This window comes from Electrona antarctica (genome assembly GCF_951216825.1).
Source record: "Electrona antarctica genome assembly, contig: scaffold_47, whole genome shotgun sequence".
NCBI classification, from domain to species: Eukaryota; Metazoa; Chordata; class Actinopteri; order Myctophiformes; family Myctophidae; genus Electrona; species Electrona antarctica.
The window spans coordinates 579,200-597,081 of record NW_027638748.1 but is presented as its reverse complement, the minus strand read 5'-3'; the positions used below and the strand labels follow the sequence as shown (position 1 = coordinate 597,081).

The window sequence follows — 17,882 nt, the reverse complement described above, 5'->3', positions numbered from 1 at the left end:
AGCAAATACAACATCCATAATACACCTCAAAGTACCTCTGAAATATACGTATGGGTATAATAGATTTAAACACTTATTCGTTCCCCTGTCAATCAAAATGCTCAATCAGAGATTGCCGAATGCACTTTATTGACTAGTTGCACTTTATCAAGGGGAACGTGTGCAATATCTCTGTTTTGTGTTTCATGGTGTTTTTCCTTTTATGTGAACGTGTCTGTTATCTGTATGCAGCTCTGTCTCTGTCTCTGTTATCTGTATGCAGCTCTGTCTCTGTCTCTGTTATCTGCATGCAGCTCTGTCTCTGTCTCTGTTATCTGTATGCAGCTCTGTCTCTGTCTCTGTTATCTGCATGCAGCTCTGTCTCTGTCTCTGTTATCTGTATGCAGCTCTGTCTCTGTTATCTGTATGCAGCTCTGTCTCTGTCTGTTATCTGTATGCAGCTCTGTCTCTGTCTCTGTTATCTGTATGCAGCTCTGACTCTGTCTCTGTTATCTGTATGCAGCTCTGTCTCTGTCTCTGTTATCTGTATGCAGCTCTGTCTCTGTTATCTGTATGCAGCTCTGACTCTGTCTCTGTTATCTGTATGCAGCTCTGTCTCTGTCTCTGTTATCTGTATGCAGCTCTGTCTCTGTCTCTGTTATCTGTATGCAGCTCTGTCTCTGTTATCTGTATGCAGCTCTGTCTCTGTCTCTGTTATCTGTATGCAGCTCTGACTCTGTCTCTGTTATCTGTATGCAGCTCTGTCTCTGTCTCTGTTATCTGTATGCAGCTCTGTCTCTGTCTCTGTTATCTGTATGCAGCTCTGTCTCTGTCTCTGTTATCTGTATGCAGCTCTGTCTCTGTCTCTGTTATCTGTATGCAGCTCTGTCTCTGTTATCTGTATGCAGCTCTGACTCTGTCTCTGTTATCTGTATGCAGCTCTGTCTCTGTCTCTGTTATCTGTATGCAGCTCTGTCTCTGTTATCTGTATGCAGCTCTGACTCTGTCTCTGTTATCTGTATGCAGCTCTGTCTCTGTCTCTGTTATCTGTATGCAGCTCTGACTCTGTCTCTGTTATCTGTATGCAGCTCTGTCTCTGTCTCTGTTATCTGTATGCAGCTCTGTCTCTGTTATCTGTATGCAGCTCTGTCTCTGTCTCTGTTATCTGTATGCAGCTCTATCTCTGTTATCTGTATGCAGCTCTGTCTCTATCTCTGTTATCTGTATGCAGCTCTATCTCTGTTATCTGTATGCAGCTCTGTCTCTGTTATCTGTATGCAGCTCTGTCTCTATCTCTGTTATCTGTATGCAGCTCTGTCTCTGTCTCTGTTATCTGTATGCAGCTCTGTCTGTCTCTGTTATCTGTATGCAGCTCTGTCTCTGTCTCTGTTATCTGTATGCAGCTCTGTCTCTGTTATCTGTATGCAGCTCTGTCTGTCTCTGTTATCTGTATGCAGCTCTGTCTCTGTCTCTGTTATCTGTATGCAGCTCTGTCTCTGTTATCTGTATGCAGCTCTGTCTCTGTTATCTGTATGCAGCTCTGTCTCTGTTATCTGTATGCAGCTCTGTCTCTGTTATCTGTATGCAGCTCTGTCTCCAGGACAACGTGTCTGTTATCTGTATGCAGCTCTGTCTCCAGGAAATGTTTTAGTAGCAGGGCAAAATACACAATTTACTAAATCTAAACCGACATAAATATATAGGGTTGGATTTTGTTTTATTTATTTAAATGAACTAATGACCAAATGATGTGTCCTCCTTATATCATGACGTCATGGCAATCATGGAAACCCTCATTACCTGTCACTGTGATGTCACTGTGATGGCACTGTGATGTCACTCAGGTGTCACTGTGATGGCACTCAGGTGTCACTGTGATGACACTCAGGTGTCACTGTGATGGCACTCAGGTGTCACTGTGATGGCACTCAGGTGTCACTGTGATGGCACTCAGGTGTCACTGTGATGGCACTCAGGTGTCACTGTGATGGCACTCAGGTGTCACTGTGATGACACTCAGGTGTCACTGTGATGGCACTCAGGTGTCACTGTGATGGCACTCAGGTGTCACTGTGATGGCACTCAGGTGTCACTGTGATGGCACTCAGGTGTCACTGTGATGACACTCAGGTGTCACTGTGATGACACTCAGGTGTCACTGTGATGACACTCAGGTGTCACTGTGATGTCACTCAGGTGTCACTGTGATGACACTCAGGTGTCACTGTGATGGCACTCAGGTGTCACTGTGATGGCACTCAGGTGTCACTGTGATGGCACTCAGGTGTCACTGTGATGACACTCAGGTGTCACTGTGATGGCACTCAGGTGTCACTGTGATGGCACTCAGGTGTCACTGTGATGACACTCAGGTGTCACTGTGATGACACTCAGGTGTCACTGTGATGACACTCAGGTGTCACTGTGATGACACTCAGGTGTCACTGTGATGACACTCAGGTGTCACTGTGATGTCACTCAGGTGTCACTGTGATGTCACTCAGGTGTCACTGTGATGACACTCAGGTGTCACTGTGATGACACTCAGGTGTCACTGTGATGGCACTCAGGTGTCACTGTGATGGCACTCAGGTGTCACTGTGATGGCACTCAGGTGTCACTGTGATGGCACTCAGGTGTCACTGTGATGGCACTCAGGTGGAAACCCTTATTACCTGTCACTGTGATGGCACTCAGGTGTCACTGTGATGGCACTCAGGTGGAAACCCTTATTACCTGTCACTGTGATGGTACTCAGGTGGAAACCCTTATTACCTGTCACTGTGATGGCACTCAGGTGGAAACCCTTATTACCTGTCACTGTGATGGCACTCAGGTGCGACAGGGGAAGACGACACAGTTTTCTACCGTGCGTGGTCGATGGTTCAGTTGTTTTGTTTGTAAGTTTACACAGTTTATTTAAGTTTGAATACTACTGCTGCGAATATGGATGTTCTCAATAAATGGATTGACATACAAAAGAGATTCAACGACTGGATATTGAATTAATAATTGCGTCAACCCAGTTGCCCTGCTGTTTAGCCTAGAGGTACAGGCTTCACATATAGGCATGAACATAGCCTAGGCTAGTACAAATCCAAACATGTGCAGGTGTTGAACTGAACATCTAAGATGATCCTTTTGAAACTTCTCAAAACTCAAGGGAACTTTCAACGCCAATGTTAGTCTGGACTGTAGATCGTTCCACAACCACCAGGGGGCCAAAGAAAGCCAGAATTTGTTTCACCCCCCTCGGATTTGAATGCTGGTACTACACACTAGACACACTACACACTGCAGCCAAGCCGACCTTTGACCTGAGAGGTTGAGGCCGTTTTGGACCAAGTCCAATTTGGAGGACGAGTTTGAAAACCACTGTCTTACCAGAAGTGTTCCCAGGTCTTGTTGGTTACCAGGTTACCAGTCCAGCTGTGGGAGATCTCGTGGGCAATGACCTGCCAAGACGTGGAGCACACACAGTCACACACACACAGTCACACAGTCACACACACACACACACACACACACACAGTCACAAAGTCACACACACACACACACAGTCACACAGTCACACAGACAGCTCAGCATGACTACTGTACAGCGACAGACATGTACAGTATCAGATTACACTAACATCGGAAGGTTGTTTACTCACATTTGACAAGGACCTGTCTCCTGCCTGCAAGATGTGGAGACAACAATGTATGATAATGAAATATTAATTATGAATAATGACCAGCAGGCAACAACAGAATGGATGGTTGGTGGCCTTCAGGCATTGGTTAGTCTCGCCAGACTGTTGCCTCTCGCAATGTTGATACAGTCTGGAGCAACGGAAGCTCTGATCATGAGTCAAATATAAATGCTTCCGTCATACAGTCTGGAGCAACGGAAGCTCTGATCATGAGTCAAATATAAATGCTTCCGTCGTACAGTCTGGAGCAACGGAAGCTCTGATCATGAGTAAAATATAAATGCTTCCGTCGTACAGTCTGGAGCAACGGAAGCTCTGATCATGAGTAAAATATAAATGCTTCCGTCATACAGTCTGGAGCAACGGAAGCTCTGATCATGAGTCAAATATAAATGCTTCCGTCATACAGTCTGGAGCAACGGAAGCTCTGATCATGAGTCAAATATAAATGCTTCCGTCATACAGTGTGGAGCAATAGGCTCTGATCATGAGTCAAATATAAATGCTTCCGTCATACAGTCTGGAGCAACGGAAGCTCTGATCACGAGTAAAATATAAAGCGGAAGTGGAGCCTCCTCCCCACTTCCGTTTCGTCTTTACAGTCGCGCAGATGTATCCTAATATAAATAGAAATCATCTAAGCATATATAGTGGTATATAGCGTGCTGCTCAGCAGAAATGGAAATAATAATAAAAAGCTCTAAAGATATTTTAAAATATATTTTTGTGAACGGAAATGATAAATAGATGTTCTAACAGCAGGGTGGGGGTGGGGTACGTACCAGCAGGGTGGGGGTGGCGAAGGTGAGGCAGGGGTTCTCCATGCCTCCGTAAGGGAAGGAGGGAGGCAGCACCAGGATGTCGTACTGGCCCCAGACGTAAGGTCCTGCCAGGTCCTCTGCTGTCTTCAGCATGGTCTCAGTCTGAGAGACAGACACAGAGACAGAGACACACAGACACACACAGAGACACAGACACACAGAGACACACACAGAGACACACAGACACACACAGAGACACAGACACACAGAGAGACACAGAGACACACAGAGACACAGACACACACAGAGACACACAGAGACAGAGACACACAGAGACACACAGAGACAGAGACACACACAGAGACACACGGAGACACACACAGACACACAGAGACACACAGAGACACACAGAGACACACAGAGACACACAGAGACACACAGAGACAGAGACACACAGAGACACACAGAGACAGAGACACACACAGAGACACACGGAGACACACACAGACACACAGAGACACACACACAGAGACACACAGAGACAGAGACACACACAGACACACAGAGACACACACACAGAGACAGAGACACACACAGACACACACAGACACACAGAGACACACACACAGAGACACACAGAGACAGAGACACACACACAGAGACACACAGAGACAGAGACACACACAGAGACACACGGAGACACACACAGACACACAGAGACACACACAGACACACAGAGACACACGGAGACACACACAGACACACAGAGACACACACACAGAGACACACACAAAGACACACAGAGACACACAGACACACAGAGACACACAGAGACAGAGACACACACAGAGACACACAGAGACACACAGAGACACACAGAGACAGAGACACACACAGAGACACACAGAGACACACACAGAGACACACAGAGACACACAGACACACACACAGAGACACACAGAGACACACACAGAGACACACAGAGACACACACAGAGACACACAGAGACACAGAGACACACACAGACACACAGAGACACACAGAGACACACAGACACACAGAGACACACAGAGACACACAGACACACACAGACACACACAGAGACACACACAGAGACACACAGAGACACACACAGAGACACAGACACACAGAGACACACAGACACACAGAGACACACAGACACACAGAGACACACAGACACACAGAGACACACAGACACACACAGAGACACACAGAGACACACAGACACAGACACAGAGAGACACACAGAGACACACAGAGACACAGACACACAGAGACACACACAGAGACACACACAGAGACACACAGAGACACAGACACACAGAGACACACACAGAGACACACACAGACACACAGAGACACACAGAGACACACAGAGAGACACACAGAGACACACAGACACACAGACACAGACACACAGAGACACACAGAGACACACAGAGACACACAGACACACACGGAGACACACACGGAGACACACAGACACACACGGAGACACACACAGAGACACACAGAGAGACACAGAGACACACAGAGACACACAGAGACACACAGAGACACACAGAGACACACACAGACACACACAGACACACACAGACACACAGACAACAGCAGGGGTTCACAAACTGTTTCAGGGCAAGGACCGCCAAATGTACACTAATTAGCCCGCGGACCCCCGTGTGAAGAGATAATTATGCCAGGGACCCCCATGAGCGGAGATTTTTACTCTAGCAGTGATTATCAACCCGTTTAATTTCAAGGACCCCCAGTTTGACATGCATTAGTCTACGGACCCCCATTTAATGGCATTTCTATCTCTGGGACCCCCAATTTATATAGTAAAATCAATGTTGATTTAACTCTGAGAGTGTATACACTCTCAGAGTTACAGACCCATACGGGTCCATTTGGTTCCTAATTGTCATTTAGCTGGGGTCCCCCCTGACGAGAGACTTGAGGGACTTGAGAAAGAAACTCACCTCAGAGAACTCGAAGGCTGCCTTGTCCACGTACTCCTTCTCGGACCAGACGCGAGACCTCGGCCCGATCTCTCTGGGAATGGAACAGATGAAAAACGCCCTCTTTGGGTTATTTAGATGTCAGGCTGCAGGTCCTCACCTATTCTCTCCCTCCCTCAGATGTCAGGCTGCAGGTCCTCACCTATTCTCTCTCTCCCTCAGATGTCAGGCTGCAGGTCCTCACCTATTCTCTCTCTCTCTCCCTCAGATGTCAGGCTGCAGGTCCTCACCTATTCTCTCTCTCCCTCCCTCAGATGTCAGGCTGCAGGTCCTCACCTATTCTCTCTCTCTCTCAGATGTCAGGCTGCAGGTCCTCCCCTATTCTCTCCCTCTCTCAGATGTCAGGCTGCAGGTCCTCACCTATTCTCTCTCTCCCTCAGATGTCAGGCTGCAGGTCCTCACCTATTCTCTCCCTCCCTCAGATGTCAGGCTGCAGGTCCTCACCTATTCTCTCTCTCCCTCAGATGTCAGGATGCAGGTCCTCACCTATTCTCTCTCTCCCTCCCTCAGATGTCAGGCTGCAGGTCCTCACCTATTCTCTCCCTCCCTCAGATGTCAGGCTGCAGGTCCTCACCTATTCTCTCCCTCCCTCAGATGTCAGGATGCAGGTCCTCACCTATTCTCTCCCTCCCTCAGATGTCAGGCTGCAGGTCCTCACCTATTCTCTCCCTCCCTCAGATGTCAGGCTGCAGGTCCTCACCTATTCTCTCCCCTCTCTCAGATGTCAGGCTGCAGGTCCTCACCTATTCTCTCCCTCCCTCAGATGTCAGGCTGCAGGTCCTCACCTATTCTCTCCCCTCTCTCAGATGTCAGGCTGCAGGTCCTCACCTATTCTCCCCCTCCCTCAGATGTCAGGCTGCAGGTCCTCACCTATTCTCTCCCTCCCTCAGATGTCAGGCTGCAGGTCCTCACCTATTCTCTCCCCTCCCTCAGATGTCAGGCTGCAGGTCCTCACCTATTCTCTCTCCCTCCCTCAGATGTCAGGCTGCAGGTCCTCACCTATTCTCTCCCTCCCTCAGATGTCAGGCTGCAGGTCCTCACCTATTCTCTCTCCCTCCCTCAGATGTCAGGCTGCAGGTCCTCACCTATTCTCTCCCTCCCTCAGATGTCAGGCTGCAGGTCCTCACCTATTCTCTCCCCTCCCTCAGATGTCAGGCTGCAGGTCCTCACCTATTCTCTCTCTCTCCCTCAGATGTCAGGCTGCAGGTCCTCACCTATTCTCTCTCTCCCTCAGATGTCAGGCTGCAGGTCCTCACCTATTCTCTCTCTCCCTCAGATGTCAGGCTGCAGGTCCTCACCTATTCTCTCTCTCTCCCTCAGATGTCAGGCTGCAGGTCCTCACCTATTCTCTCTCTCTCTCAGATGTCAGGCTGCAGGTCCTCACCTATTCTCTCCCTCCCTCAGATGTCAGGCTGCAGGTCCTCACCTATTCTCTCTCTCTCTCAGATGTCAGGCTGCAGGTCCTCACCTATTCTCTCTCTCTCCCTCAGATGTCAGGCTGCAGGTCCTCACCTATTCTCTCTCTCTCCCTCAGATGTTAGGCTGCAGGTCCTCACCTATTCTCTCTCTCCCTCAGATGTCAGGCTGCAGGTCCTCACCTATTCTCTCTCTCCCTCAGATGTCAGGCTGCAGGTCCTCACCTATTCTCTCTCTCTCCCTCAGATGTCAGGCTGCAGGTCCTCACCTATTCTCTCTCTCCCTCAGATGTCAGGCTGCAGGTCCTCACCTATTCTCTCTCTCCCTCAGATGTCAGGCTGCAGGTCCTCACCTATTCTCTCTCTCTCCCTCAGATGTCAGGCTGCAGGTCCTCACCTATTCTCTCCCTCAGATGTCAGGCTGCAGGTCCTCACCTATTCTCTCCCCCTCTCTCGCTGCTCAGCGGCTGCACTGTGGCTCAGCGTGCCTTGTATGCCGTAATGTTTTTTGTCTATTTGTATTGTATCTGTTGTATTGTATCTGTTGTATTGTATTGTATTGATGTTTTGTATCTGGTTGTCCGTGTGCTTAAGTTGATACATATGAGATGTGTAAGGATGAAGAGCTTTAGAAATAGCTCTGCTGGCCCTGTGGGTTATTCAGGTTTTTGGCCAGGACTAGACTGAGCTGTGGACACTGCTCTGTGTCCAGGACTAGACTGAGCTGTGGATATTGCTCTGTGTCCAGGACTAGACTGAGCTGTGGACACTGCTCTGTGTCCAGGACTAGACTGAGATGTGGACACTGCTCTGTGTCCAGGACTAGACTGAGCTGTGGACATTGCTCTGTGTCCAGGACTAGACTGAGCTGTGGACATTGCTCTGTGTCCAGGACTAGACTGAGCTGTGGACATTGCTCTATGTCCAGACCAGGACTAGACTGAGCTGTGGACACTGCTCTGTGTCCAGGACTAGACTGAGCTGTGGACATTGCTCTGTGTCCAGGACTAGAATGAGCTGTGGATATTGCTCTGGACTAGACTGAGCTGTGGACACTGCTCTGTGGCCAGGACTAGACTGAGCTGTGGACATTGCTCTGTGTCCAGACCAGGACTAGACTGAGCTGTGGACATTGCTCTGTGTCCAGACCAGGACTAGACTGAGCTGTGGACATTGCTCTGTGACCAGGACTAGACTGAGCTGTGGACATTGCTCTGTGTCCAGACCAGGACTAGACTGAGCTGTGGACACTGCTCTGTGACCAGGACTAGACTGAGCTGTGGTCATTGCTCTGTGTCCAGGACTAGACTGAGCTGTGGACATTGCTCTATGTCCAGACCAGGACTAGACTGAGCTGTGGACACTGCTCTGTGTCCAGGACTAGACTGAGCTGTGGACATTGCTCTGTGTCCAGGACTAGACTGATCTGTGGACATTGCTCTGTGACCAGGACTAGACTGAGCTGTGGACATTGCTCTGTGTCCAGGACTAGACTGATCTGTGGACACTGCTCTGTGTCCAGGACTAGACTGAGCTGTGGACATTGCTCTGTGACCAGGACTAGACTGAGCTGTGGACATTGCTCTGTGTCCAGGACTAGACTGAGCTGTGGACACTGCTCTGTGTCCAGACCAGGACTAGACTGAGCTGTGGACATTGCTCTGTGTCCAGGACTAGACTGAGCTGTGGACATTGCTCTGTGACCAGGACTAGACTGAGCTGTGGACATTGCTCTGTGACCAGGACTAGACTGATCTGTGGACACTGCTCTGTGTCCAGGACTAGACTGAGCTGTGGACATTGCTCTGTGACCAGGACTAGACTGAGCTGTGGACATTGCTCTGTGACCAGGACTAGACTGAGCTGTGGACATTGCTCTGTGACCAGGACTAGACTGAGCTGTGGACACTGCTCTGTGACCAGGACTAGACTGAGCTGTGGACATTGCTCTGTGACCAGGACTAGACTGAGCTGTGGACATTGCTCTGTGACCAGGACTAGACTGAGCTGTGGACATTGCTCTGTGTCCAGGACTAGACTGAGCTGTGGACATTGCTCTGTGTCCAGGACTAGACTGAGCTGTGGACATTGCTCTGTGTCCAGGACTAGACTGAGCTGTGGACACTGCTCTGTGTCCAGGACTAGACTGAGCTGTGGACATTGCTCTGTGACCAGGACTAGACTGAGCTGTGGACACTGCTCTGTGTCCAGGACTAGACTGAGCTGTGGACATTGCTCTGTGTCCAGGACTAGACTGAGCTGTGGACATTGCTCTGTGTCCAGGACTAGACTGAGCTGTGGACATTGCTCTGTGTCCAGGACTAGACTGAGCTGTGGACACTGCTCTGTGTCCAGGACTAGACTGAGCTGTGGACATTGCTCTGTGTCCAGGACTAGACTGAGCTGTGGACATTGCTCTGTGTCCAGGACTAGACTGAGCTGTGGACACTGCTCTGTGTCCAGGACTAGACTGAGCTGTGGACATTGCTCTGTCTCCAGGACTAGACTGAGCTGTGGACATTGCTCTGTGTCCAGGACTAGACTGAGCTGTGGACATTGCTCTGTGTCCAGGACTAGACTGAGCTGTGGACACTGCTCTGTGTCCAGGACTAGACTGAGCTGTGGACACTGCTCTGTGACCAGGACTAGACTGAGCTGTGGACACTGCTCTGTGTCCAGGACTAGACTGAGCTGTGGACATTGCTCTGTGTCCAGGACTAGACTGAGCTGTGGACACTGCTCTGTGTCCAGGACTAGACTGAGCTGTGGACATTGCTCTGTGTCCAGGACTAGACTGAGCTGTGGACATTGCTCTGTGTCCAGGACTAGACTGAGCTGTGGACATTGCTCTGTGTCCAGGACTAGACTGAGCTGTGGACATTGCTCTGTGTCCAGGACTAGACTGAGCTGTGGACATTGCTCTGTCTCCAGGACTAGACTGAGCTGTGGACACTGCTCTGTGTCCAGGACTAGACTGAGCTGTGGACATTGCTCTGTGTCCAGGACTAGACTGAGCTGTGGACATTGCTCTGTGTCCAGGACTAGACTGAGCTGTGGACATTGCTCTGTGTCCAGGACTAGACTGAGCTGTGGACATTGCTCTGTGTCCAGGACTAGACTGAGCTGTGGACATTGCTCTGTGTCCAGGACTAGACTGAGCTGTGGACATTGCTCTGTGTCCAGGACTAGACTGAGCTGTGGACATTGCTCTGTGTCCAGGACTAGACTGAGCTGTGGACATTGCTCTGTGTCCAGGACTAGACTGAGCTGTGGACATTGCTCTGTGTCCAGGACTAGACTGAGCTGTGGACATTGCTCTGTGTCCAGGACTAGACTGAGCTGTGGACATTGCTCTGTGTCCAGACCAGGACTAGACTGAGCTGTGGACATTGCTCTGTGTCCAGACCAGGACTAGACTGATCTGTGGACATTGCTCTGTGTCCAGACCAGGACTAGACTGAGCTGTGGACATTGCTCTGTGTCCAGACCAGGACTAGACTGAGCTGTGGACATTGCTCTGTGTCCAGACCAGGACTAGACTGAGCTGTGGACATTGCTCTGTGTCCAGACCAGGACTAGACTGAGCTGTGGACATTGCTCTGTGTCCAGGACTAGACTGAGCTGTGGACATTGCTCTGTGTCCAGACCAGGACTAGACTGAGCTGTGGACATTGCTCTGTGTCCAGGACTAGACTGAGCTGTGGACATTGCTCTGTGTCCAGACCAGGACTAGACTGAGCTGTGGACATTGCTCTGTGTCCAGACCAGGACTAGACTGATCTGTGGACATTGCTCTGTGTCCAGACCAGGACTAGACTGAGCTGTGGACATTGCTCTGTGTCCAGACCAGGACTAGACTGAGCTGTGGACATTGCTCTGTGTCCAGACCAGGACTAGACTGAGCTGTGGACATTGCTCTGTGTCCAGACCAGGACTAGACTGAGCTGTGGACATTGCTCTGTGTCCAGGACTAGACTGAGCTGTGGACATTGCTCTGTGTCCAGACCAGGACTAGACTGAGCTGTGGACATTGCTCTGTGTCCAGGACTAGACTGAGCTGTGGACATTGCTCTGTGTCCAGACCAGGACTAGACTGAGCTGTGGACATTGCTCTGTGTCCAGACCAGGACTAGACTGAGCTGTGGACATTGCTCTGTGTCCAGACCAGGACTAGACTGAGCTGTGGACATTGCTCTGTGTCCAGACCAGGACTAGACTGAGCTGTGGACATTGCTCTGTGTCCAGACCAGGACTAGACTGATCTGTGGACATTGCTCTGTGTCCAGACCAGGACTAGACTGAGCTGTGGACATTGCTCTGTGACCAGGACTAGACTGAGCTGTGGACATTGCTCTGTGTCCAGACCAGGACTAGACTGAGCTGTGGACATTGCTCTGTGTCCAGACCAGGACTAGACTGAGCTGTGGACATTGCTCTGTGTCCAGACCAGGACTAGACTGAGCTGTGGACATTGCTCTGTGTCCAGACCAGGACTAGACTGAGCTGTGGACATTGCTCTGTGTCCAGACCAGGACTAGACTGATCTGTGGACATTGCTCTGTGTCCAGACCAGGACTAGACTGAGCTGTGGACATTGCTCTGTGACCAGGACTAGACTGAGCTGTGGACATTGCTCTGTGTCCAGGACTAGACTGAGCTGTGGACATTGCTCTGTGTCCAGGACTAGACTGAGCTGTGGACACTGCTCTGTGTGCAGGACTAGACTGAGCTGTGGACATTGCTCTGTGTCCAGGACTAGACTGAGCTGTGGACACTGCTCTGTGACCAGGACTAGACTGAGCTGTGGACATTGCTCTGTGTCCAGACCAGGACTAGACTGAGCTGTGGACATTGCTCTGTGACCAGGACTAGACTAAGCTGTGGACATTGCTCTGTGTCCAGGACTAGACTGAGCTGTGGACACTGCTCTGTGACCAGGACTAGACTGAGCTGTGGACATTGCTCTGTGTCCAGACCAGGACTAGACTGAGCTGTGGACATTGCTCTGTGACCAGGACTAGACTGAGCTGTGGACATTGCTCTGTGACCAGGACTAGACTGATCTGTGGACATTGCTCTATGTCCAGACCAGGACTAGACTGAGCTGTGGACATTGCTCTGTGACCAGACCAGGACTAGACTGAGCTGTGGACATTGCTCTGTGACCAGGACTAGACTGAGCTGTGGACATTGCTCTGTGTCCAGACCAGGACTAGACTGAGCTGTGGACATTGCTCTGTGACCAGGACTAGACTGAGCTGTGGACATTGCTCTGTGACCAGGACTAGACTGATCTGTGGACATTGCTCTATGTCCAGACCAGGACTAGACTGATCTGTGGACATTGCTCTATGTCCAGACCAGGACTAGACTGAGCTGTGGACATTGCTCTGTGTCCAGACCAGGACTAGACTGATCTGTGGACATTGCTCTATGTCCAGACCAGGACTAGACTGAGCTGTGGACATTGCTCTGTGACCAGACCAGGACTAGACTGAGCTGTGGACATTGCTCTGTGACCAGGACTAGACTGAGCTGTGGACATTGCTCTGTGTCCAGACCAGGACTAGACTGAGCTGTGGACATTGCTCTGTGACCAGGACTAGACTGAGCTGTGGACATTGCTCTGTGACCAGGACTAGACTGATCTGTGGACATTGCTCTATGTCCAGACCAGGACTAGACTGATCTGTGGACATTGCTCTATGTCCAGACCAGGACTAGACTGAGCTGTGGACATTGCTCTGTGTCCAGGACTAGACTGAGCTGTGGACACTGCTCTGTGACCAGGACTAGACTGAGCTGTGGACATTGCTCTGTGTCCAGACCAGGACTAGACTGAGCTGTGGACATTGCTCTGTGACCAGGACTAGACTGAGCTGTGGACATTGCTCTGTGTCCAGGACTAGACTGAGCTGTGGACACTGCTCTGTGACCAGGACTAGACTGAGCTGTGGACATTGCTCTGTGTCCAGACCAGGACTAGACTGAGCTGTGGACATTGCTCTGTGACCAGGACTAGACTGAGCTGTGGACATTGCTCTGTGACCAGGACTAGACTGATCTGTGGACATTGCTCTATGTCCAGACCAGGACTAGACTGAGCTGTGGACATTGCTCTGTGACCAGACCAGGACTAGACTGAGCTGTGGACATTGCTCTGTGACCAGGACTAGACTGAGCTGTGGACATTGCTCTGTGTCCAGACCAGGACTAGACTGAGCTGTGGACATTGCTCTGTGACCAGGACTAGACTGAGCTGTGGACATTGCTCTGTGACCAGGACTAGACTGATCTGTGGACATTGCTCTATGTCCAGACCAGGACTAGACTGATCTGTGGACATTGCTCTATGTCCAGACCAGGACTAGACTGAGCTGTGGACATTGCTCTGTGTCCAGACCAGGACTAGACTGAGCTGTGGACATTGCTCTGTGACCAGGACTAGACTGAGCTGTGGACATTGCTCTGTGACCAGGACTAGACTGAGCTGTGGACATTGCTCTGTGACCAGGACTAGACTGATCTGTGGACATTGCTCTGTGTCCAGGACTAGACTGATCTGTGGACATTGCTCTGTGTCCAGGACTAGACTGAGCTGTGGACATTGCTCTGTGACCAGGACTAGACTGATCTGTGGACATTGCTCTGTGTCCAGGACTAGACTGAGCTGTGGACATTGCTCTGTGACCAGGACTAGACTGAGCTGTGGACATTGCTCTGTGTCCAGACCAGGACTAGACTGAGCTGTGGACATTGCTCTGTGTCCAGACCAGGACTAGACTGAGCTGTGGACATTGCTCTGTGACCAGGACTAGACTGAGCTGTGGACATTGCTCTGTGACCAGGACTAGACTGAGCTGTGGACATTGCTCTGTGACCAGGACTAGACTGATCTGTGGACATTGCTCTGTGTCCAGGACTAGACTGATCTGTGGACATTGCTCTGTGTCCAGGACTAGACTGAGCTGTGGACATTGCTCTGTGACCAGGACTAGACTGATCTGTGGACATTGCTCTGTGTCCAGGACTAGACTGAGCTGTGGACATTGCTCTATGTCCAGGACTAGACTGATCTGTGGACATTGCTCTGTGTCCAGGACTAGACTGAGCTGTGGACATTGCTCTGTGTCCAGGACTAGACTGAGCTGTGGACACTGCTCTGTGTCCAGGACTAGACTGAGCTGTGGACATTGCTCTATGTCCAGGACTAGACTGAGCTGTGGACATTGCTCTGTGTCCAGGACTAGACTGAGCTGTGGACATTGCTCTGTGACCAGGACTAGACTGAGCTGTGGACACTGCTCTGTGACCTTATGTCTCCATGTATGCAACTATTTATTTTTTTTCTTCTTTTTTTGTGTTGTGTCAAATGTGTGTATATGTGTTGCATACAAGGCCGCTGGGCTGCAAGACACGTTTCAGTGCAAACTGACAATAAAGTACCGTATCATATCATATCATACAGAGATCAATACAAAAAATGGGTCTGTGTGTTATTAGTTACCTGCTCTCCAGGGCTCCCACCACGATGGCAATGAGATAAGAGGGCATGGGCACCTGGGGCAGAATCAATAATCAATGAGATGAGAGGGCATGGGGACCTGGGGCAGAATCAATAATCAATGAGATGAGAGGGCATGGGGACCTGGGGCAGAATCAATAATCAATGAGATGAGAGGACATGGGGACCTGGGGCAGAATCAATAATCAATGAGATGAGAGGACATGGGCACCTGGGGCAGAATCAATAATCAATGAGATGAGAGGGCATGGGGACCTGGGGCAGAATCAATAATCAATGAGATCAGAGGGCATGGGGACCTGGGACAGAATCAGAGATTTTCAAACGTATTCATGTCACAGATCCCAAAAGTTTCATTAGATCATCATTTTATATGTATATATATATATATAAGTCCTGATAGGAAATGTGTTGTGATTTTGGTTTTAACCAATTTAAGCCATACAGTGAATGTGCAAATATTTTGTTTCATGTTAACCTTCTTGGATCTATTCCATAATATGGGTTGTTGTTGTTAGAGACGACCGAATGATCTGCTGCTATTATTAACCTTCAATAACCACATTATACTGGTTTATCAGCATGTTCATTAGTTTCTGTTGTACTTTGAACACTGTGGTCAGATAAAAGACACTGACCGCTGGGGGTTCATTATGATAAAGATAAGAGAGTCAGGGACATGCAGAGAGAGGGGAGGAGGGGAGGAGAGGAGAGGGGAGGGGAGGGGAGGGGAGGGGAGGGGAGGGGAGAGATTTCTGTCACCATGTAGTAAATGCTGCATTCATGGTCTGGAGAGGGCAGTTGTTTTACAGGTAAAAGGGCAGTTGTTTTACAGACGGGTAAAAGGGCAGTTGTTTTACAGGTAAAAGGGCAGTTGTTTTACAGACGGGTAAAAGGGCTGAGAGTGACCTACCGGCTGTCTGAAACGGTAGACGATGCGGCTGCTGTCCTGAGGGTCAGCCTCCTGTCCGTCTCGCATGGCACTCATCACTGCCACCAACTCCTTGGGGACAGACACCTGTCTCTCCACACACACACACACACACACACACACACACACACACACACACACACACACACACACACACACACACACACACACACACACACACACACACACACACACACACACACACACACACACACACACACACACACACACACACACACACACACACACACACACACACACACACACACACACACACACACACACACACAAATATAGGAATTTCTTATATAAAATTGAAGAGATTAAGTTTGATAATGAGTAGTTTTAAGTTAAGCACAGAAGTCAGAGAGTAATTATTTAATTACAGAGGGGTGGGAGTATATACGTTTTTAATTCTCCCCACTCCTTTTCGGATATGCGTAGAGTTTAGTCTTTTCTTTGGTTCGTTTTCTTATATTTTAAGTTATTTATTTTAATTGTTCTTGTAATTAGGAAATGCAAAGAATTGTTTCCGTTTTTATTTATTTTTATTGGCATATTAGAAATAAACACGACAAACAAACGATGACGGAGGATCTTTCCCCAAACATGCAGTAAGTAGACAGATCAGACAGACCCTAACCCTCTAGTAGACAGATCTGATCCAACATGCAGTAAGTAGACAGATCTGATCCAACATGCAGACATACAGATACATACAGATAAACAGATACAGATCTGATCCAACATGCAGTAAGTAGACAGATCTGATCCAACATGCAGTAAGTAGACAGATCTGATCCAACATGCAGTAAGTAGACAGATCTGATCCAACATGCAGTAAGTAGACAGATCTGATCCAACATGCAGTAAGTAGACAGATCTGATCCAACATGCAGTAAGTAGACAGATCTGATCCAACATGCAGTAAGTAGACAGATCTGATCCAACATGCAGTAAGTATAGACAGATCTGATCCAACATGCAGTAAGTAGACAGATCTGATCCAACATGCAGTAAGTAGACAGATCTGATCCAACATGCAGTAAGTAGACAGATCTGATCCAACATGCAGTAAGTAGACAGATCTGATCCAACATGCAGTAAGTAGACAGATCTGATCCAACATGCAGTAAGTAGACAGATCTGATCCAACATGCAGTAAGTAGACAGATCTGATCCAACATGCAGTAAGTAGACAGATCTGATCCAACATGCAGTAAGTAGACAGATCTGATCCAACATGCAGTAAGTAGACAGATCTGATCCAACATGCAGTAAGTAGACAGATCTGATCCAACATGCAGTAAGTAGACAGATCTGATCCAACATGCAGTAAGTAGACAGATCTGATCCAACATCAGACAGATCTGATCCAACATGCAGTAAGTAGACAGATCTGATCCAAACATGCAGTAAGTAGACAGATCTGATCCAACCAACGACACTGGAAGAAAAGTGTTCTGCGTTTTGTTTTTTTGTGAGAAGAGTTGACAGTGTGTGCGTGCGTGCGTGCGTGCGTGCGTGCGTGCGTCTCA

At 49.2% G+C, this 17,882-nt stretch overlaps 1 protein-coding gene across 3 annotated transcripts in view; it reads right to left on the bottom strand.

Annotated features, from left to right (window-relative positions):
- The window catches only part of LOC306917739 (leukotriene A-4 hydrolase-like), a 56,888-nt gene that overhangs the window by 25,576 nt on the left and 13,430 nt on the right, over positions 1-17,882 (bottom strand). For all 3 annotated transcript variants that reach the window (XM_079530638.1, XM_079530640.1, XM_079530639.1), the window contains 6 exons: positions 16,327-16,431; positions 15,396-15,448; positions 6,435-6,507; positions 4,456-4,596; positions 3,635-3,658; positions 3,364-3,434 (listed from right to left, as the gene is read on the bottom strand). In XM_079530638.1, coding sequence (XP_079386764.1) covers positions 3,364-3,434; positions 3,635-3,658; positions 4,456-4,596; positions 6,435-6,507; positions 15,396-15,448; positions 16,327-16,431 — 467 coding nt within the window. The remainder of the gene's footprint in view (positions 1-3,363; positions 3,435-3,634; positions 3,659-4,455; positions 4,597-6,434; positions 6,508-15,395; positions 15,449-16,326; positions 16,432-17,882) is intronic.